General features: G+C 44.7%; 1 protein-coding gene across 7 annotated transcripts in view; it reads right to left on the bottom strand.

Annotated features, from left to right (window-relative positions):
- TRIO (trio Rho guanine nucleotide exchange factor) overlaps nt 1-23,215 on the bottom strand; it is an 830,868-nt gene that overhangs the window by 93,829 nt on the left and 713,824 nt on the right. For all 7 annotated transcript variants that reach the window (XM_033929852.1, XM_033929845.1, XM_033929848.1 and 4 more), the window contains 2 exons: nt 15,259-15,348; nt 10,659-10,751 (listed from right to left, as the gene is read on the bottom strand). In XM_033929852.1, the coding sequence (XP_033785743.1) occupies nt 10,659-10,751; nt 15,259-15,348 (183 nt within the window). The remainder of the gene's footprint in view (nt 1-10,658; nt 10,752-15,258; nt 15,349-23,215) is intronic.

Below are 23,215 nucleotides of genomic sequence, written 5' to 3'. Positions count from 1 at the left end.
TACTCCAGGGACTGTGTCAGATCCACGTGGCTTTTTTTGGAAGTTTATGACTCAACCCAGGCTCTGCAGCAGCTGAACCACGTGCTCTACTGCTGTCTTTCCCTCTGATTTGGATGGATCTCATATCAGCGAATGTATGGATGCACTTGTATCGCCCCTCCTTGTGGAGGTGCGCTGCTGCTACAACCATCACCTTGGTGAAGGTGTGTGGCACCATGGCCAGTCCAAATGGGATAGCAGAAAACTGGAAGTGATGCTCCAGAATGTGGAACCTCAAGAACTTCCTGTGATCTGGGAAAATGCGGATATGCAGACAGACATCTGTCAAGTCTAATGAGGCAAGAAATTCCCCCAGTGCCATGGAGGCAATGACTGACATTACTGTTTCCATGTAGAAACAGGGTATCTTGAGAGCCACATTGATCAATTTCAGATCCAGATTCAGTCTCCGATCTCCTGAGTCTCATTTGGGTATGATAAAGTATATGGGAATATCTGCCTGAGCCCAATTCTTCATCCAGGATGGCTTCTGTGGCTGCTAGATCTAGCATCCTCTTTTCTGTCACTTGGACTCGGATCACCTTCTCTGGCTTCCCCGCTGGAGAACCCAGAAAGAGGTATGAAAGGGGACGAAAGAACTCAAGGTTGTACACTTTTTGAATAATTTCCAATACTCAAAGGTCTGATGTGATCTTTGTCCATGCTTTCCAGTAAGCTGACAACCTCCCTCCTATCCAGAGGTACAGCTCCTTACCTGGCATTAGAACTGTTTTTCCAGGCCACTGTGGGGCAAGATCTGGAGGACTAGGGATGCTTAGCACCTCAAATCTCTGTCTTGAGTCTCAAAAAGATCTCTGGACAGAAGGTCCTCCCAAGTACTGGTGAACTTGCAAAGAGCCATAAAAATTAGCTCAACCTGACCCCCCTAGGGGTTCTTGGTCTGCTGTCCAGAAAATACTTTGGTTTACAATCGTCCAGCCCTTTACCAAAGAACTGACCTTTAAATGGAAATTTGCTCAGGATAGCTTTTGAGGATGAATCTCCTACCCATTGTCTGGATCAAAAGCATTCTACGGGCAGAAATAGCATCTGCAGAAACCTTGCTCAGGACTGAATAGATTGTACAGAATATCTGCCACATAATCTACTCCTGACATAAGAAACTGGGGATCTGCATTGGCATCTTCTTCCAAAGCCCAACATAACCTGGAATGGCAAGCTCGTGTGATGCTGCTGCTGCTACTTTCAACTCCAATGCCGTGGCCTCAAATTGCCTCTTAAGGACAAAGTCCAACCTGCAGTCCTGTGTATCCTTCAACACCACTCCCCCTTCTCTGGGGCGGGAAGCACACTTTGTAAGCTGTGCCACCAGGGAATCCACCTTTGGTGGACTGAACAGCTGATGAAATTCAGCGTCCACTGGGTAAAGTTTCGTCATGGCCTTAGACACCCTAAGGGGCTCTTCTGGGACTTCCCAATGGTCTGTGAACATCTTAGCAATGTCTGGATTGGAGGGAAAGCATGTGGTCTGAGCTTTGGTGCTGCTCACGAGCAAGCATTGGGCAGTAGAGGCCTGTGAAAGCTCTATCTTTAACTCTTGGAGAGACTCAGTAATAATCTCCAAAAGCGCTGATGGCTTGGGCAACCTGTGCACAGTCTGATCCTCTAAAAGATTTAAGGCTGCCACTTGGTCAGAACCTGACTCTCCCAGGCGTGAAGCCAAGCCTCCTAATACTGAGGACCACAACTGGGACACAATCGACCATGATCTCCTTCTCAATCATCTTGAATCGATAGGTATTTGCGACCAAGCACTTAACTGGTTTACTTCATATCTCACTAACTGCACTTCCCTAGTTAAGTTTAATAACGAGTACTCTAATGCATACTCCACGTCTTATGGGATTCCCCTCAAGGATCTATTTTATCGCCTCTTCTGTTTAATATTTTTCTCTCGCCACTATTGAGTCTCTGCCAGTCAGTTGGCTTTACTTCTTTTTCTTATGCTGATGATATCCAATTAATTCACCCTCTTGACCCTGGAAATCATGATGACATTACGTCTATAAATAAAAAACTTGAATTAGTTCAAAACTGGCTCAACGAAAATAGATTGGCGTTAAACATAAATAAAACAAAAGCCATGATTTTTACTTGGAAAAATGATCTAGGTCTGAAGTTACCATTTATTCTTAATAATACCCCAATAGAAATCGTCCCCAATTTAAAAATTTTAGGGATCATAAATTAATATTTCGAGAACATATCAGTAATATAGTAAAAACATGTTTTTATAAACTTCGCTTAATAAGATCAATTGCCAAATTTCTTGAGCCCAAATTGCGTAACATTTTGATTCATTCACTAGTAATAGCTAAAATAGATTATTGTAATTCTTTACTACTCAACATCACTCAAAAAGAAAAGCGACGTCTGCAAATTATCCAAAATACTGCTATTAAATTGATCTATAATGCTAGAAAATATGATCATGTTACACCACTATTTATTGACGCTCACTGGCTCCCCATCAGTCATCTCATTCTGTTTAAGGTCATGCTGCTTATATTTAAAACCTTGGCTTACAACGAACCCCAGTTTAAAGTAAGAATGTTAATTCCCCACAGCTCTACACGTACACTCAGATCATCTTCTCAAAATCTATTGGCTGTACCTTCTCTAAAAATAATAGGTAGGTACCCGGTATGGTAGCTCTTATGTTCTTATGTTCTAATTGGTCCTCAATGGTGGAACTCCCTGCCACAACACATTAAAAACGAAAAAGATATCCTTTCTTTTAAAAAATCCTTAAAAACGCACCTTTTTAAAGGTGCTTTTAACATTTAAAATTCTTCTGACTTTTATGATACTTTTTTTTTTTTCAATAAAAGCTTTTATTGAGATATACACCAAATATAAAATATACATAGTAGATGCAGCAACAATAATACAAAGATCAATACACAACACTCCAGAAAACACCCAAAGTGCAACCAACAACAAAGACATGTGTAATCCCTATATTCTAACAATAACAAACTACAATACCCACCAGAACGCAGCCAATACCCCCCTCCCTCCCCACAGGGACGAAACGCAATATCTACAGCACCCAATAAGGTTGAGAATCATCCAATCCCATACAAAGCAAAGAATGGAAGAGTAATATAGTTATAGGATCCCCCTAATCCCAGCCCTCCCAGTCTAGCCCCAAACTCAACTCAAAGCCCCGGTCCATCCCTACCACAAACCCCCACAGAAGCCCGAAATCGACGCCAAATACGAGCATAGCCATGTTGTTTGCCATGCCGTAAGGCCGTTAAGTGGTAAAGAAGTTGCCAAGTAAGCAAGCGCTGCTCTACCAGTGCCCACGTGGGAGGGATCGCTTGATTCCATAAGGAGGCTAAAGCCAATCTAGCAGCAGTGAATGCCAACTTGCAAAACATAGAATCTCCCCAAGCTAGGTCTAATTGGTGCCAAAACAACAAGGCATGCCGCCAATCAACCGGAATCTGGATATCAAGGATCCGGGACACCCGAGAGAAAACCCCAGTCCAGAACCCACGCACCCACCCACACTGCCACCACATATGAAGGTAGGTACCCACCTCCCCACAGCCCCGCCAGCAAAGAACACTCGCACCCCCCTGCCAACGAGCCACAACCTGAGGAGTGTAGTACCAACGAAAGAGGACCTTATATCCATTCTCAATCAACAAAGCAGCTATACCCGCCGAGGAAACCTCTGACCAGATATCCCCCCAGGTGTTCCAGGAAATAGCAGAGCCCCAATCACACTCCCAAGCCCCCATGTAGGGATGCGGGGCCCCCCGACAATTAAGGCACCGATATACAGCAGACAGAGCTCCCTTCCGGAGCACCGGACCCAACAACAGCTCAAATGGAGTCTTGCCATCCCTCAAATCCCCCAGGAGGCCCGAGGTCCAGATATAGTGAACAACTTGTAGGTAAGGAAACAGATCTCGGACCCCAAAGCCAAACCTGCCCCGGAGCTCTGCAAAGGGTCGAATATGGCCCAAAACCGGATCCCACAATTGTCCCACACAAACCAAGCCGCAAGACTCCCAAGCAGCAAACACTCCCCCTCCCCTTCCCGGTAGAAAATCTGGATTATGTCTCAACGGGGTATACCAGGAATGGCGCCTACCCAACAATAAACCACCACGGGTCTGATTCCAAACCCTCAGAGAAGTTCCAACCAAAGACAACTCACCCACAAGCCACACCCTGCCAGGCAACCATGGCCGATGCAACAAAGGCACCCCATCACTTAAACTTTGTTCTATCTCCACCCACGGTTTTGGCATCTGCGTCTGCCACTCTAAAAGGGCACGCAACTGAGCAGCCTGGTAATATTTTACCACATTGGGAACCCCCAGCCCCCCGTCACTCCTCCCCATACATAAGACCTTCCTGCTCACTCGAGGTCTCCGGCCGGCCCAAATAAAATCAAAGATATGCCGTTGAACCCCCCTCCAGCGTGCTCCTGCTCACCCAGAGCGGCAGCACCTGAAATAAAAACAAAAGACGAGGTAAGATCATCATCTTCACAATTTCCACCCTACCAAACCAAGAGAAATACTGATCTTTCCAACTAAACAAATCCTGGCGAATGCGATGAAAGAGCGGAGGGAAATTAAGATCATAGAGATCCACTCCTGGCGGTCCGAAATAAACCCCAAGGTAACGTAGAGAATGCTGAACCCACCGAAACGGAAACTGGTCCCGGAGGTAAGTCACCCGGTCATCAGACAAGTTAATATTAAGGAGCTCAGATTTTCCAATGTTAATGCGAAACCCCGACACCTTACCAAAATCATCCAACTCCCGTAATATAGCAGGCAAAGAACTCTCAGGATCCTCTACTGTAAACAAAAGATTATCCGCGAACAGAGCCAACTTATAATCCCCTCCCGGCACCGTAATCCCCTTAATATCCCGATTCATCCGCACCCACTGCGCCAGGGGTTCCACCGTCAGGGCAAAGAGGAGCGGGGAAAGAGGGCACCCCTGACGTGTTCCCCGTGCTAGAGAAAAAGTCTCCAAATAACCCCCATTCACCTTAATACAACCTAGAGGGCAAGTATAAAGGACCCGAATCCAGTCCCGCATGCGCGGACCCAAACCCACAGAATCCAGGACCCGAAACAAAAAAGGCCAGGAGACCCTATCGAATGCCTTCTCAGCGTCGATAGATAGAAACACCGTTTCCCGCTCCCCCCCCTGGCCCGTTCAAACAAGTTATAGACCCGACGAGTATTATCGCCCACCTGTCTTCCCGCTACAAAACCTGATTGATCTGGATGGATCAACCGGGGAATCCAGCTCATCAGTCTGTCCGCCAAAATCCGTGTGAAGATCTTAGTGTCTACCCCCAACAGCGAGATTGGCCTATAGGAAGCACATTGAAGGGGATCCTTCCCCTCCTTAGCTAACACCGTAACACCTGCCAATCGCATGAAGAAGGGAAGGGCACTATTCTCTTGCAAAGAATTAAGAAAGCGCAACAAAGGAGGCAGCAAAAGATCCTGAAAGCGTTTATAGTACCGAACAGTAAAACCATCCAACCCAGGCGATTTACCGAGTTTCATAGAGCGCAGCGCTCCACGAGCCTCAACCAGCGTGAGAGGACGGTCCAACCGCGCCACATCATCTTGTGCAATCTTGGGCAGCGCCGTCGAAGTTAGATAGGCTTCCAGGTCCTGCAAGGACCCAGGAGCTTCCGGAGTATAGAGATGGGAGTAGAACTCCATGAAACGTGCACGAATAGCATCCTCTTTCTGCAACAATTCACCAGAAGCCGCCCGAATCGAGAGAATCTGGTTGCGCGTCTGCCGCACTTTCAGACGATGGGCAACCAGTCGACTAGCTTTATTGGAAAACTCAAAATATCTCTGTTGTAGAAGCTGCAAATTATGGTGCAATCGTTCCAAGTCTAATGCTTGGAGATCACGGCGTGCTTGAAACAATCGCCCATGCAGCTCTGTATCCCAAGGGCTACGCTTGTGTAAGCTCTCCAACCGACCAATCAAAATCAACAAAGCCGCTGCAGCTTCCTGTCTTTTACGCTGCCGGGCAGAAGCCAGAGCAATCAATCTGCCCCTAAGGGTAGCCTTTAACCCCTCCCAAACCGCTTCCAACGATGCTCCACACTCCTCATTCACGTCCAAATATAACTGCAGCCACCCCTCAATCTGTGCTCCCACCTCCGGGTCATCCAGGAGACTATCATTGAAACGCCAAAATTTCTGTCCCGAACCACCCCCCTCCCCCAAAAGCCGCAACCAGACAGGGGCATGATCCGACCACGTAAGTGATTCAATCCCCGCTGACTCCACCCGACGCAGTAATCCCCGCTCCACAAAGACATAATCAATTCTAGAGTAAGAAGAATGTATCCCCGAAAAGTAAGTATAGTCCCTAACCGATGGATGCAACCACCGCCAACAATCCACCACATTAAGGGTAGTCAGTGCCTCTCGCAACAGTTTACGATCCCTTCTCCCATAATGATCCGCCCTCCCTGAATTATTCAAATGAGGGGTCACTGTAAGATTAAAATCCCCTCCCAAAATCAGGGCGCCCCCCTTAAACCGGAGAATTCGAGGAACCAACTCCTGAAAGAAAGCCCCCTGGCCCTCGTTAGGGGCATAGATATTAACCAGGGAGTACAAGACCCTCTCGATCAAAGCCTCCAACATTATATATCTACCCTGGGGATCCCGCATCACCCTATGCACTTCACAACGAATCCCCTTACGAATAAGAATGCCCACCCCTCCCCTCTTGGAAGTACCCACCCGGGAAGCCCAAAAGGCCAGAGGAAACCTAGTATCCTTAACTAGGGATTCATGGGACTGAAGTAGATGAGTTTCCTGGACAAAACAGACATCTGCCCTCAGGCGAAGCAGCTCTCTATAGAAAGCCCATCTCTTATTGGGGGAATTAAGACCCCTGATATTATAAGAGACCAACCTAAACCCCTCCATAATCCAAATAAAGCAAGGACAATGCAGACCCAACCCCTCCATACTCGTACCCATATCCCCCTCTCCCCCCCACCATCCCACCCCTCCACCCCCCTCCCCCAAAGTGAGAGTCCTCAGATCTCCCACCAACATACAAGGAAGTGAACCATCCCCATGGCCCCTTACTCAAACCCCACCACCAAATGCCAACTATCAAAACAGCACCCACAACAATCCCCCTAAGCCAACCCACCAACCCAACAAGCCCCCAACACAACAATTCTCACTCCCCCCTCCCCCACACTTCACTGCACCCCCACATATCACAGGTACAACCTACCGACCCCCCCTCCCACCACACCCCAGAACCAGTCCATGGGCTTCCCCCATAAAACTCCCATCCAAAACTCAATTCCCAGGGATATATCCTCAAGGAGGGAGTCCATAAACACCCCACACATGTATGAAGGGTACAAAAGAAACTGTAACAAAACAAACACAGTCAGTCAGCCCTCAGGGGGGGCCACTCGAGGAAGAAGCGGTAGCTCGAAGAGGGGGTCCTCCCCCTCGGCCTCCCCTCCCGCTCCTGGATCAACTCTCTGCCGTCGGGAGGAGGCGGGATGCCCCACTCCCACTGCAGGAACAGCCTCCTCCGGGATCTCAATACCCGCTTGTTGCAGCAGACCACGGGCCTCCCGAACGGTGGTAACTTTAGTGTGGATTCCATTGATGGAAATGACTACCCCAAAAGGGTAAGTCCAGCGGTAGCGCAAATTGCTGTGCTGCAGAGCTTTAGTCACTTCCCTGAATGCCCGATGTTTCTGGAGCGTGCCTGCAGCCAGGTCCTGATAGAACTCCAACCGATGACCTTCCCAAGTAACCGTGCCCAACTCCCGGGCTCTGCGGAAGATCTGCTTCTTAAGCACAAAGCTCTGAAGGCATAGCACAATATCTTTAGGTTGATCTGTTGTCCGGGGTCCCAGAGCTCGATGTGCACGCTCAAGACCCGGCTCCAGGGTGTCATCCTGTAGAAGCCAACGAATCAGCTTGATAGTGGTAGCACGAACATCTTTATACTCTGGCAGATCCGGTAGGCCCCGCACCCTCAAGTTATTACGACGGGTGCGGTTCTCCAGGTCCTCGACCTTATCCAGGAGGAGTTGGTATTCAGCAGAAGCAGTTTCCAGAGATCTTTGCACACCAGTCACATTTTCCTCACAGCTATCCAGCCGCATCTCCACCACCTCCACCCTCGTGCCCATATCCACCAGGTCAGTACGCAGCTCCTGCACCGCTTCCCGGACCTGTACAGCCACAGCCGATATTTCAGATTTTACCTCCGTAATCCAGCGCTGCATGTCCGCTTTCGTAAGCGGTTCCGGCGAGGCATCTTCCTGCATGGGCTCTGCCACCATGTCGGCGACCGCCGCGATAGCGCCACTCAATCTCACCGCCTCCCCACTACTGATCTCCGGGCCCACACTGCCACTTGCAGCCCGGCCCAGCGCCTGCTCCATCGTGTGCTGGCCGGGTTTATCGCCGGGCAATTTTTTGCGCATTGCCATGGGGTTCCCCGACCCTTCACACACCTCACCACCACCCGGGGAGAGAAAAATCGCACCGTTTGCACCACTTTAGATAGTTAGAATGCCGGGCCCGAACGGAGCTCTCAGCTCAAGCTCCCATCCGCGGCGATGACGTCACTTCCTCCTTTTATGATACTTTTAATCTTTTAACTACCCTGCTTCCTTTTGTTTTTCCCTTATTTGTTTTTCTTGATATAACAAATGTAACTTTTTACCCCCCTTCCCTTCCAACTAAAGTCTGTCCTGTCTTAATTTTAATGTTCATGAATTGTATATTTTTATAATCTTACTCTATTTTATAATTATGTACATCGCTTTGTAATCAGATTTAGCGATTCATCAAATACTAATAAACCTTGAACCTTAAAGGCATAGACACTGAATTTACTTCATCTGTCCTCTTCTGACTGTGCTCCTGCCTCTTGTGATTGGCTCTGCTGCGTGAAAATACATCCTTAAAGGGAATAACCCATGGCACTACTACCACCATCGCGACCCGAGAGGTCACTGTGACCACTGTAATTTATAATAATAATAATTTTATTTCTTATATACCGCTATACCCTAAGTTCGAAGCGGTTTACAGTGAAGTCGTGTCTAGAGAGAGTACAGTGTTAACAGTAGGATACAGGATAATACAAAGTGAGCAGGTACTGGGGTGATTTAGGTACGCTTCATACATCATGATTACAAATTCTGGAGCAAAAGCTGGTCCAGGATGTGCTAAAGGCTCTGTCAGGTGCTCCTGAGGTCCACTTTGGGGTTTCACGGTAGACGCGTGGCTGCGCTTCACCAGAGACATCCTTTTGGCAGTTCCCAGCACTAGCTGGGATTTCTGACCTGGAACTCGATCCAAGAGGGACCCCATAACGCCAAAGGGACTAGAGGCGGTTAAGCCAGTGGCTCCTGTCCCCCTGCATGGCATGTGGCACGTGGAACACAGATTGTCTTTGGCCAGCCAGCCAGCGCAAATCTGGTATGAATCCTTTGTATCTTGGCCTGAGGAATCAATCTAGACCAATTTTGGCCAAATCGGGGTGTTTTAAGGTAAATAGAAGCTTTAGTTTCAAAATTGGGAAATTCAAGATGGCTGCTATGGCAGAAATTTTAGTGCCAAAAATGGCCCATGGGAGCTAAATAAGGGGTCAAAAAATTCAGGGAACAATATTTTAGAGGTGGGGGACCCTGTTGCTAGCCCAAGAAACCTTTAAAAATCACTTTTAAAGATCCCCCATTGATTTCTCTCATAGGTTGTCACAGCCTTACACACTGTGCCATGCTGTTGCTGGGAGCTGCAAAAGGGCTGAAACTACAGCCAGAGAACTTCTTCCTCATGCAAGCCTGGACATCCGGATAGCTTGCTTCTTTAGACTGCCCTCAGTTCAACTGATCGGACTGAGACCTTAACTCCTACTGGAACTCGTGTGCAAAGTAGGGGGTGGGGGGGGGGCAGGAAACGAAGTCAGCACCCAATCCTGGTAAAAGAAACTCACAATGGGGCAACTCAGCCTGCACTCAAGCTCTCTGTGGGCAAAACCTAGAGTGAGCCATGCTCCCAAGGGAACGGTCCCTGAGCTACCGGACTGTTAATACAGGCTGCCCCTTGGCTATAGACTACTGCCTTCAGAGTCTATGTCCCCTGCAGCCAGAGATGTCCCTAAATTGCGAGCCTCTGCAGCACCGAAAAGCCTCGCAAATGGATAAAAACCCAAAATTAAATTTAAAATAAACACAAGCAGAACAAACAGACACCTACCATTCTTGCGTGTAGAGAGTAAAATGAGGAACTACAGAACAGCCCAAAGGGATGGGAGGCAGAGCAGAAAAATGTAAATGAGGTTCTCTATACAGAATCTCGTAATCAGAGATACACAGCCTATTGCACTAGAATTGGTCCTTAGTAGCTATGACATCATGAACACACTGCATGAACCAGCAATATACTATTCTGCGTATGATGTAATTTGTAACTATGTTTCTCAAGATGCTGCTGAACAAGTAAAGCTTTCTCAGAATATTTTTGTGCTTCAGAAATCCTGCTTAGTACTTGCCTTCCATTTTGGTACACTTTGATTTGACTCACCTTTAACAGCAGCTGGTATTTCATTATTCTTTGCACTGGTTTTATTAGGAGGTCTGTTAGCTGAAGTCTATGCCCCAGACGCTGCTTCAGGTCCTAATGGGTTTAAAAGAAAAGTACTGTATTTTCTACAAATCATGTGCAAGGAAGGTCCTTTTGATGGAGGCTAGGCAGATCAATTTTTAACTCTATTCCATGCAAAGCATTTCAAAAGATAAATTGCCTTACTGAGATCCAATCCATTCCTACAGTTTGCAAAGAGATGCCTGGGATTAAGAAGCTGATTTTTTTTTTTATGATGTTTGTTAGATTATGATATACTGCTCCATTTGGCAGACAGGTTGGAGTGGTGTAAATTCCAATAAAAACAGAAAAGGGGGAAAAAAATGCCATTAACCATAAGAAGGGAAAAACTCACTCATCTTAACCCAATAGATTAAAAAAAAAAAAAACAACAACCCCAAAATTAAAGAAAAACAAATTTAAAAAAAACAGTATTTTCTTCTAAAATATCAGCCCTTAAGTGGGGCAACTCTGGAATATACAATCTCTGGGCTCCTTTTACAAAGCCGCGCATGCTAAACCGCTGGCTGTGCTAGCCGTTACCGCCTCCTCTTGAGCAGGCGGTAGTTTTTCGGCCAGCGTAGGGACTAGTGCATGATGAAAAGTCGTGCGCGTTAAACCCGCTAATGCGGCTTCATAAAAGGAGCCCTCTATATCATTTCTGGAGACTGCACCTTCAAAAAAATATAAATAGGATGGAGTCGGTCCAGAGGGCTGCTACAAAATTAGTTAGTGGTTTTTATCATAAAGTGTAAAGGAATAAATTTAGAGACCTCAATATGTATACTCTGAGAGAGAGGGGTTATGATAGACATTTAAATATCTCTGTGGCATTAATAATATACAGGAGGTGAGACTTTTTCAAATTAAGGAACACTCCAGCATGAGGGGTATAGGATGAAGTTAAGAGGAGATAGGCCCAGGAGTAATCTAAGGAAATACTGTTTTGTTTTTCCAGAAAGGGTGGTAAATGCATGGAAAAGTCTCCCTGTAGAGGTGGTGAAAACAAAGACTGTGTCTGAATTCAAGAAATTGTGGAACAGGCATGTGGAATCTCTTAAGGAGAAGAGGAGATAGTGGATGCTGCTGATGGGCAGAATTTATGGGCTACTTAACCTTTATCTGCAATCATATTTCTATTTTCTAGAATCTGTAGTTTGTGACCTGTGTCCCCCGTCATGTTCTATCATCTTTCATTCCATTTCTATTTTCTAGAATCTGTAGTTTGTGACCTGTGTCCCCCGTCATGTTCTATCATCTTTCATTCCATTTCTATTTTCTAGAATCTGTAGTTTGTGACCTGTGTCCCCCGTCATGTTCTATTATCTTTCATTCCATTTCTATTTTCTAGAATCTGTAGTTTGTGACCTGTGTCCCCCGTCATGTTCTATTATCTTTCATTCCATTTCTATTTTCTAGAATCTGTAGTTTGTGACCTGTGTCCCCCGTCATGTTCTATCATCTTTCATTCCATTTCTATTTTCTAGAATCTGTAGTTTGTGACCTGTGTCCCCCGTCATGTTCTATCATCTTTCATTCCATTTCTATTTTCTAGAATCTGTAGTTTGTGACCTGTGTCCCCCGTCATGTTCTATTATCTTTCATTCCATTTCTATTTTCTAGAATCTGTAGTTTGTGACCTGTGTCCCCCGTCATGTTCTATTATCTTTCATTCCATTTCTATTTTCTAGAATCTGTAGTTTGTGACCTGTGTCCCCCGTCATGTTCTATTATCTTTCATTCCATTTCTATTTTCTAGAATCTGTAGTTTGTGACCTGTGTCCCCCGTCATGTTCTATTATCTTTCATTCCATTTCTATTTTCTAGAATCTGTAGTTTGTGACCTGTGTCCCCCGTCATGTTCTATTATCTTTCATTCCATTTCTATTTTCTAGAATCTGTAGTTTGTGACCTGTGTCCCCCGTCATGTTCTATCATCTTTCATTCCATTTCTATTTTCTAGAATCTGTAGTTTGTGACCTGTGTCCCCCGTCATGTTCTATCATCTTTCATTCCATTTCTATTTTCTAGAATCTGTAGTTTGTGACCTGTGTCCCCCGTCATGTTCTATCATCTTTCATTCCATTTCTATTTTCTAGAATCTGTAGTTTGTGACCTGTGTCCCCCGTCATGTTCTATCATCTTTCATTCCATTTCTATTTTCTAGAATCTGTAGTTTGTGACCTGTGTCCCCCGTCATGTTCTATTATCTTTCATTCCATTTCTATTTTCTAGAATCTGTAGTTTGTGACCTGTGTCCCCCGTCATGTTCTATTATCTTTCATTCCATTTCTATTTTCTAGAATCTGTAGTTTGTGACCTGTGTCCCCCGTCATGTTCTATCATCTTTCATTCCATTTCTATTTTCTAGAATCTGTAGTTTGTGACCTGTGTCCCCCGTCATGTTCTATCATCTTTCATTCCATTTCTATTTTCTAGAATCTGTAGTTTGTGACCTGTGTCCCCCGTCATGTTCTATCATCTTTCATTCCATTTCTATTTTCTAGAATCTGTAGTTTGTGACCTGTGTCCCCCGTCATGTTCTATTATCTTTCATTCCATTTCTATTTTCTAGAATCTGTAGTTTGTGACCTGTGTCCCCCGTCATGTTCTATTATCTTTCATTCCATTTCTATTTTCTAGAATCTGTAGTTTGTGACCTGTGTCCCCCGTCATGTTCTATTATCTTTCATTCCATTTCTATTTTCTAGAATCTGTAGTTTGTGACCTGTGTCCCCCGTCATGTTCTATTATCTTTCATTCCATTTCTATTTTCTAGAATCTGTAGTTTGTGACCTGTGTCCCCCGTCATGTTCTATTATCTTTCATTCCATTTCTATTTTCTAGAATCTGTAGTTTGTGACCTGTGTCCCCCGTCATGTTCTATCATCTTTCATTCCATTTCTATTTTCTAGAATCTGTAGTTTGTGACCTGTGTCCCCCGTCATGTTCTATCATCTTTCATTCCATTTCTATTTTCTAGAATCTGTAGTTTGTGACCTGTGTCCCCCGTCATGTTCTATCATCTTTCATTCCATTTCTATTTTCTAGAATCTGTAGTTTGTGACCTGTGTCCCCCGTCATGTTCTATTATCTTTCATTCCATTTCTATTTTCTAGAATCTGTAGTTTGTGACCTGTGTCCCCCGTCATGTTCTATCATCTTTCATTCCATTTCTATTTTCTAGAATCTGTAGTTTGTGACCTGTGTCCCCCGTCATGTTCTATCATCTTTCATTCCATTTCTATTTTCTAGAATCTGTAGTTTGTGACCTGTGTCCCCCGTCATGTTCTATCATCTTTCATTCCATTTCTATTTTCTAGAATCTGTAGTTTGTGACCTGTGTCCCCCGTCATGTTCTATCATCTTTCATTCCATTTCTATTTTCTAGAATCTGTAGTTTGTGACCTGTGTCCCCCGTCATGTTCTATCATCTTTCATTCCATTTCTATTTTCTAGAATCTGTAGTTTGTGACCTGTGTCCCCCGTCATGTTCTATTATCTTTCATTCCATTTCTATTTTCTAGAATCTGTAGTTTGTGACCTGTGTCCCCCGTCATGTTCTATTATCTTTCATTCCATTTCTATTTTCTAGAATCTGTAGTTTGTGACCTGTGTCCCCCGTCATGTTCTATTATCTTTCATTCCATTTCTATTTTCTAGAATCTGTAGTTTGTGACCTGTGTCCCCCGTCATGTTCTATTATCTTTCATTCCATTTCTATTTTCTAGAATCTGTAGTTTGTGACCTGTGTCCCCCGTCATGTTCTATTATCTTTCATTCCATTTCTATTTTCTAGAATCTGTAGTTTGTGACCTGTGTCCCCCGTCATGTTCTATTATCTTTCATTCCATTTCTATTTTCTAGAATCTGTAGTTTGTGACCTGTGTCCCCCGTCATGTTCTATTATCTTTCATTCCATTTCTATTTTCTAGAATCTGTAGTTTGTGACCTGTGTCCCCCGTCATGTTCTATTATCTTTCATTCCATTTCTATTTTCTAGAATCTGTAGTTTGTGACCTGTGTCCCCCGTCATGTTCTATTATCTTTCATTCCATTTCTATTTTCTAGAATCTGTAGTTTGTGACCTGTGTCCCCCGTCATGTTCTATTATCTTTCATTCCATTTCTATTTTCTAGAATCTGTAGTTTGTGACCTGTGTCCCCTGTCATGTTCTATCATTTTTCATTCCATTTCTCCCGTTACTTACTTCAGAGGTTCTTGCACCAGCCATAGACCTGATAAAACTGTGGCCATGTAAATGCAGTAACAGCTTATATACATATAACATATGCAGCAAGAGCATATATAACCTATGTAAGTTACACAGGTAAGTGTGAAAATATGAATGTCCCCTTGCATCTTTTTACTGTTAGTTTGAAAATCACCATCACTGACATGAACTATCAGTTCTGATGTCCCATCTATATCACAGCTTCTGGTAGGAGTGGGAAGAAAATGTGATATTTTCACAAGAGATAAGAATGGTCCTCCCACCCAGTATACATTTTCTAGAGTTCCTAGCTCCTTGGAGACTTACCTCAAAGTAGGTATCAATGTACTCCGAGACAATGTGCTCAGACTTTGGTTTGTTTTGGCAGTAAACTATGTACATGTGCAACCTTCTCTCCTGTAGAGAAGAAACATACACAAGTCAAAGGATGACAGGTGGCCAAAAGTAGAAGCAGGACCAGAAAGGAGAATGCACTCTTGTACAGTGTTACACTACAGCTGCAAGGGATTCACAACCCATCTAAGCCCTTTTTAGTCTCCCTCCTATTAAAATCTAAAAAAAATAGCATTTTATTATTGCTTGGCACATATGCAATTGGTTACTCTTAAAATAGGCATAAGCCAAGAGCAAAGGTCCTGAGTTGCCTTGCTCTTAACCACAGAGGCAGAAAATTTCCCTGTGATAAGACTGAGGTTCAACTATGGGCTCCTTTTACAAAGCCGCATTAGCGGCTTCAATGCGCGTGACATTTTATCACGCGCTAACCGGAAAACTACCGCCTGCTCAAGAGGAAGCGGTAGTGGCTAGCACGGCCGGCGGTTTAGCGCGCGTTAAACCGCTAACGCGCCTTCGTAAAAGTAGCCCTATAACTTTTTCATTGTGCCTTCACCTTTTATTAGATAATGCAACATTCAGCTGAAATAACCCTTGATGCAGATGTATAACTTAAATATACAAGGGGGTGCTGAAATGTTCTCAGCCCTACCAACTTCCTAAATTCTGAGCATTATTTTGCCACTGTAGCTGAAAAGAGTGTTATTTTATTTTGCAAAGAACCAATTTGAAGAATTATAATGCTATGTTTTGACATTGTTTCAGATCATTACTTGAATAAACAAAAAAAGGACTGCAGAATGCAATGTACAAGGTTCAGGAATGTTTATTAAAAATCTATATAAAATTATAATCCAAAGCGGTGACTCATATACATGGAGGACGAATCCAAAGCTCTGCCTGGTACTGTTCTTAGGTTCCAACTACTGAAGTCTCCGTCAAAGCTCACTCTAGTCCAGCGGTCTCAAACACACGGCCCACGAGCCGCATGTGGCTCTCCAGGTGCTATTTTGCAGCCCGCGGTCTGGACGCGATGATCAACTGTAAAGCGGCGGCGGCTCCTCGCACATTTCTCTTCCCCCTTCCCTTGTGGAGCAGCAGCGTGTCTGGCCAGCTCAAATCGATCGATCCATACAAAGCCGCGGGTGGCAGCTCCTTGCGCTATCCACTCCTGCATCGGAAGCCTCTCTGACGTCACAACATCAGAGAGGCTTCTGACGGAGGCGTGGATCTCGCGAGGAGCTGCCACCCACGGCTTTGAACGGAACATCGATTGGGAGCTGGCCAGACACGCTGCTGCTATACAAGGAAGGGAACTGAAGGGGAGGGGAAAGAGAAAAGCTCTGCTGCATATGGAAAGGAGGACCCTAGGGAAATGCTGCTGCAAAGGGAAAGGGAGAGGGAGGGAAGGGGGAAGAGAAATGCCTCTCCTGCACAGGAAAGGGAGGGAGGAAAATGCTGCTTCTGCTGCTGCTGCATAGGGAAAGGGAGAGGGAGGGAAGAGGAAGAGAAATTCCTCTCCTGCACAGGAAAGGGGGAAGGGAAATGCTGCTTTTGTTGCTGCTGCACCCAATTGGGGAAAGAGAGGGAAGGAAGGAGAAGGAAGACAAGGGAGAGGAGAGGAACAAGAGATGCCAAGTTCATGGGAGGGAGGGAAGAAAAGGAGATATCAGACCATAGAGGGGGAGGGATAGATGCCAGGGCAAGGGGTGAGGGAAGAAGACAGATGCAAGACCAGGGAAAAGGAAAGAAGGAGGGAGGGAGAAAAGGAAGGAAAGAGATGTCAGACCATGGAAATAGGGATGAAAGAAGAGAGAGATAGAAGGAAAGGTAAGACATGGAAACGTAGATTTTGAAAAGAAAGCAGAAAAATTGAATATTAAGTTAATGCCAAAGATGGATGCAAGGCAGAAAGTGAAGATGGAGAGAAAAACAGTCAAAGGACAAGAAGGCCCTGGAAACATAGTTAAAAGCACAGAAAAATAAAGTCACCAGCCAACAAAGGTAGGGAAAATGATTTTATTTTCAATATAGTGATTGAAATGTGTCAGTTTTGAGAAAGAAAAGATATTAAACTTTAAATGTGAGGGCTGCAGAAAAAATAGAGTACTTGGAAGGCCGCAGAAAAAATAGTTAATTTCTTATTAAAGAAATGACAATTTTGCATAAAGTAAAACTCTTTATAGTTTTATATCTAATCTAATCTAATCCTTAGGTTTTGTATTACCGCATCATCTCCACGTTCGTAGAGCTTGACACGGTTTACAGTAGGAGAAATAGGAAGGAACTACAACAGAGGGTTAGAGGTAGAAGTGTGAAGAAAATTTAGAGGACTTGGGATGCCAAGATATAAGAGTTTCCTTGATTCCTAAGTTGGAGGGAGACTTACATTTTTTGAGAAAAGCCAGGTTTTCAGATGTTTGCGGAAAACTTGGAGAGAGCTCAAGTTCCGAAGAGGGGCGGTAAGGTTGTTCCAGAGCTCAGTGATTTTGAAGTGGAGTGAGGTCCCTAGCTTTCCTGTGTGGGAAGTGCCTTTTAGCGAGGGGAAGGATAGTTTTAATTTGTGGGAGGATCTGGTGGTATTAGGGTTTGAGGAATTCCAAGAAAGAGGGATAAAGGGAGGGAGGATACCATATAGGATTTTGAAAGTTAAACAGGCGCATTTATAAAGAGTTTTACCTCATGCAAAATTGTCATTTCTTTAATAAGACATTAACTATTTTTTCTGCGGCCCTCCAAGTACCTACAAATCCAAAATGTGGCCCCGCAAAGGGTTTGAGTTTGAGACCACTGCTCTAGTCCATCTACACCTAACTTCAGCCCTTCAAGTTTGTTCAAGAGCCTCCTATGAGGAACCGTGTCAAAGGCTTTGCTGAAATCTAAGTAAATTACATTTAGCATATGTCCTCGACCAAGTTCTCTGGTCACCCAATCAAAAAATTCAATCAGGTTCATTTTGACAAGATTTACCTTTAGTAAAGCCATGTTGCCTCAGATCCTGTAACCCATTAGATTCTAGGAAGTTCACTATTCATTCTTTCAGCAACACTTCCATTATTTTTCCACTGACAACCGAAATGAGGCTTACTGGCCTGTAGTTTCCCGCTTCATCCCTGCAACCACTTTTTTGAATAGGGACCACATCCGCTCTCCTCCAATTCCCAGGAACCACTTCCGTCTTCAGAGATTTGTTGAGCAAATGTTTAATAGGACCCGCCAGAATCTCTCTGAGCTCCCTCAGTATCCTGGGATGAATCCCGTCCGGTCCCATCGCTTTGTCCACCTTCAGTTTTTCAAGTTGTTCATAAACACTTTTCTCCGTGAACGGTGCAGAATCTACTCCATTTTCCCGTGTAACTTTGCCAGACAATCTCGGTCCTTCTCCAAGATTTTCTTCCATGAATACAGATAAATATTTGTTTAGCACGTTTGCTTTTTCCTCATCACTCTCCACATATTGGTTCCTAGCATTCCATTTTTCATCTTCCTCCTTTCACTGATATATTGAAAAAAAATTTTATCTCCCTTTTTTACATTTTTAGCCATTTGCTCTTCTGCCTGCGCTTTCACCAGACGTAGCTCCCTCTTAGCTTCTTTCAGTTTCACCCAGTAGACCTTTCTGTAGCGTTCTTCTTAGGTTTCCTTATATTTCAGGAATGCCAACTCTTTTGCCTTTATTTTCTCCGCCACTAGTTTGGAGAACCATGCCAGTTTCCACTTTCTCTTGTTTTTATTTATTTTCTTCACATAAAGTTCTGTAGCCATTTTTATAGCTCCTTTCAGCTTATACCACTGTTTTCCCATTTCTCTACCATCCTAATAGCTCTTTCTTCAGGTACTCTCCCATTTTATTAAAGTCCGTACGTTTGAAATCTAAGACTTTTAGTATTATGCAGCTGCCCTCCACTTTAGCAGTTATATCAAACCAAACCATTTGATGATCATTACTTCCCAGGTGAGCACCCACTCGTACATTAGATATACTCTTTCCATTATCGCTTTTTCCCTTGTGGGTTCTGTTACCATTTGTCTGAGCAGAGCCTCTTGAAAGACATCGACAATCTTCCTACTTCTTTCCGATTCTGCAGATGGAACTTTCCAGTCCGCATCCAGCAGGTTAAAATCTCCCAACAGCAGCACCTCCTCCTCCTTCTTTCCAAACTTTTGAATATCCACAATCAGATCTTTATCAATTTGCTGCGATTGAGTCGGAGGTCTGAAGACTTCACCCACGTAGATAGAAGTTCTATCTTCTCTTTTCAGAGCGATCCATATTGCTTCTTTCTCTCTCCAGGTCCCTTGCATTTCAGTTGCTTGGATATCGATCTTCACATAGAGAGCTACTCTTCCACCTTATTGACCATCTCTGTCCTTTCTAAAAAGATTATATCCTGGTATGTTTGCATCCCATCCATGGGATTCACTTTTCTATGTCTCTGTGATAGCAACAATATCCAGGTCTCCCTCTAACATCAGGGCTTGCAGATCATGAACTTTATTGTTTAGACTGCGAGCATTTGAGGTCATCGCTTTCCAGCTATTTTTCAGCAGTAATCTTTTTTATATAGCTTTTTGTTTCGTTTCACATCCTGTTGCAATGCTAAGAAGTGAGTTGCTAATATTGTTTGTGTTGCAATCTTTACTACCATCAAATCTTGTCTTTTGCTAGGAGTGATCTCTATAATTGTCCTTCATATATACCCACCCCCACCTTCTAGTTTAAATGCCTAAAAACATATTGTCTAAATTTCTCTGCAAGGATTCTTTTTCCTGCTGTAGTAGCTGTCAGCTGCAGTCTTCAGTCTGTTTCTCCTCCAAGCAGGCAGAGCTGGACCCTCGAAGAGGAAAGCTCTGAGCACTGAAAGTTTTTAAAAAAACAAAACCCAAGGAAACGACTGGAACCACCTAGTTTATTGGATTGGTCCTTGAAACTTCAAACTTTGGGTGCAATGGAGTTATCTATAGCGAAACGACATGGATATTACTGTTCTTCTACCCGGACTTGGTCTCTGATTATGGCCAAAGTGGACTCTTTGACCTAAGTTTACTGCTGGGGGGTGGGGGGAGGGGTTGGCGGGGCTTTTTGTCTTGATTTGTTGAGATGTCTTCCTGAAGAAACAACAGGGGGGTATCTCCAGTTGGGGTTATGTTTTTGTGCTATGGGGATTGGGATACAGTTGGTGCATGGATATCTGGTTTATAGTTCTTTGCTATGATGATGTGATTTATTTTATTTAATGCTGATAATGCTTTTCTATCTTATTGTTACATTTTGTATTTTATTGTGCTGTTCTTTGATATTCACTTCATACTGTTTTGTACATTTTATTCAAAAATAAATAAAAATCTTTAAAATTAAAAACAACAAAACAAAACCCAAAATACATGAAAAAGTCCGAAAACAACAAAACTAATAAAGAAATAAGAGCTGATCAGAAAGATTCCTTCCAACTTGCATTCAGAAGGAAAAACTGAAAAGGGCAGCAGAGCCCTCTAATGAAGGAGGAAGGATTCAAGAGTGGATTCCTTCTGCACAGCTCACTAGCATGGGGATATTACCCGTCCATCCAGAATAATACACCTATTGTGTACTAGAAAGTCTGGTATGTGTGTATTTCATAACATTGATGTTTATTCCCAAACTCTGTCTCAGCTATGCATAGGGTTACCAGATTTTGCAACTAGAGAAAGAGAACGAAAGGCCTTGCCCTGTTCCGCCCCCGCCCGATCCCTTCCATCTACCAACCCCAGTCTTACGCAAACCTTGTTTCTTCAGTCCGAGTCAGGAGTGCATCTGTGCATGCGCAGATGTGACGTAATGACATCGTCTGCATGTGTGTGATGTCACCACTTCGCATCCGCGCATACGCAGATGCACTCCAGACTTGGCCTCAATCTGGACCATGTTTAGGGGTGTGCCTTGACAATGTTAGCACCGTATAAGTGTGATGCAAGACAAAAAAGGATGAAATATCTGCTTTAAGACCTCCTCATGATCCAATATAAAGAATACTAGCTAGGAAGAGAAGGGACATTTTCAAACAGGGCAACCCAGATGGGGAGTGTGTGAGTGTGTGGCACAGTGGTTAAAGCTATAGCCTCAGCACATTGTGGGTTGTGGGTTCAAACCCACACTGATCCTTGTGACCCTGGGTAAGTCACTTAATCACCCGATTGCTCCAGGTACATTAGCTAGACCACAGTTCTTCAACCGCCGGTCCGCGGACCGGTGCCGGTCCGCAAACAAAATCTTGCCGGTCCGCGAAGGATTCGGTCCCCGCCGCAACGAAAGGCCGGCGTCAGCTGACTTGCAACTTCCTGTTGCAGTCGCTGTGCCGGGACTCCTGCCTTCCCCCGCGTTTGCCTCCTGCCTTGTCTCCGCACCTCCAGACCAGCAGCGGCAGCTCTGTATGCTTTTAACTTCGGCACAGAGCTGCCCCTAATCAATAGTTTAGCGCGGTTTCATAAGGCAGCCTTGGGGCCTTTGCTAGGCCGGCCCACATCGCATCATCGAAGCGGGCCGGCTATCAAAGGCCCCGAGGCTGCCTCATGAAACCGCGCTAAACTATTGATTAGGGGCAGCTCTGTGCCGAAGTTAGAAGTACACAGAGCTGTCGCTGAAGGAGGGCAAAGAGCAGCTGTCCTGGAGGTTTCCCTTCCTCTCGCCTTTGCAGGTCCCTTTTTTCCACTTTTTTTTTTTTTCCTTCAAACGGCAACGGGCCCCAGCATCGACATCAATCAAGTAAGTTCCACTGTCAATCAAGCGATTCTGCTCGGCCAAAGCTTCCCCTGTGACATGAGCCACCCTCAGGGGAAAGAAAGTGACCCACAAAGGTGAGGGGAAGGGGGGCAGATGATGGAAGTTGGGGGGGGGGAGAGAGAGAGAGAGAGAAGGGGCAGACGATGGAATAGAGAAGATGAGAGAGAGAGAAGGGGACAGATGATGGAAGTGAGAAGAAGGGAGAGAGAGCAGAAGGCAGATGGATGTCAGTTGAGAGGGGAGAGCAGATGCTGAATGGAAGTGGGGAAAGAACACATACTGGATGGAAGGAGGAGATAAATAAAGGGGGAAGAAAATAGTAAGATAATGGAGGGGTGAGGGAAAGGGGTGACAAGCTGTGCGTAGACACAGTGAAAAGAGGGAAACGGGACTAAATAGTAAGAAAGAATTTAATTTAGATGGAGGCAGAAAATAGAGAAGGAAGACCAGAGAAGAAAAGGGAAGAGAGAGCAGAGAATGATATCAGATCTGAGTGGAGGAAATGAGAAGAGAGATATGCTAAAAACCACAGGGGGGAGGGAAGGATAGAGATGCCAGACCATGAGGGGAACAGAAGGAAGATGATGGATGCCAGACCAAATTGGGGGGTGGGGGGGCAGGAGGAGAGATGGCAGGGAAAGACAGACAGTGAATGGAAGGGGCAGATGCTGGACTGAAGAGACAGAGAAGGATATCATGCTGCTGTACCGGGCCATGGTACGCCCTCACCTGGAGTACTGCGTCCAGCACTGGTACTTGAAGAAGGACACGGTACTACTCGAAAGGATCCAGAGAAGAGCGACTAAAATGGTTAAGGGGCTGGAGGAGTTGCCGTACAGCGAAAGATTAGAGAAACTGGGCCTCTTCTCCCTTGAGCAGAGGAGATTGAGAGGGGACATGATAGAAACATTCAAGGTACTGAAGGGAATAGACTTAGTAGCTAAGGACAGGTTGTTCACCCTCTGCAAGGCAGGGAGAACGAGAGGGCACTCTCTAAAGTTGAAAGGGGATAGATTCCGTACAAACGTAAGGAAGTTCTGTGGTAGAAAGCTGGAACGCTCTTCCAGAGGCTGTTATAGGGGAAAACACCCTCCAAGGATTCAAGACAAAGTTAGACAAGTTCCTGCTGAACAAGAACGTGCGCTGGTAGGGCTAGTCTCCGTTAGGGTG

Source organism: Geotrypetes seraphini, chromosome 2 (assembly GCF_902459505.1).
Source record: "Geotrypetes seraphini chromosome 2, aGeoSer1.1, whole genome shotgun sequence".
Lineage (NCBI taxonomy): Eukaryota > Metazoa > Chordata > Amphibia > Gymnophiona > Dermophiidae > Geotrypetes > Geotrypetes seraphini.
Note: the sequence above shows the minus strand (reverse complement) of the source record. Positions and strands in the feature narration are given on the sequence as shown.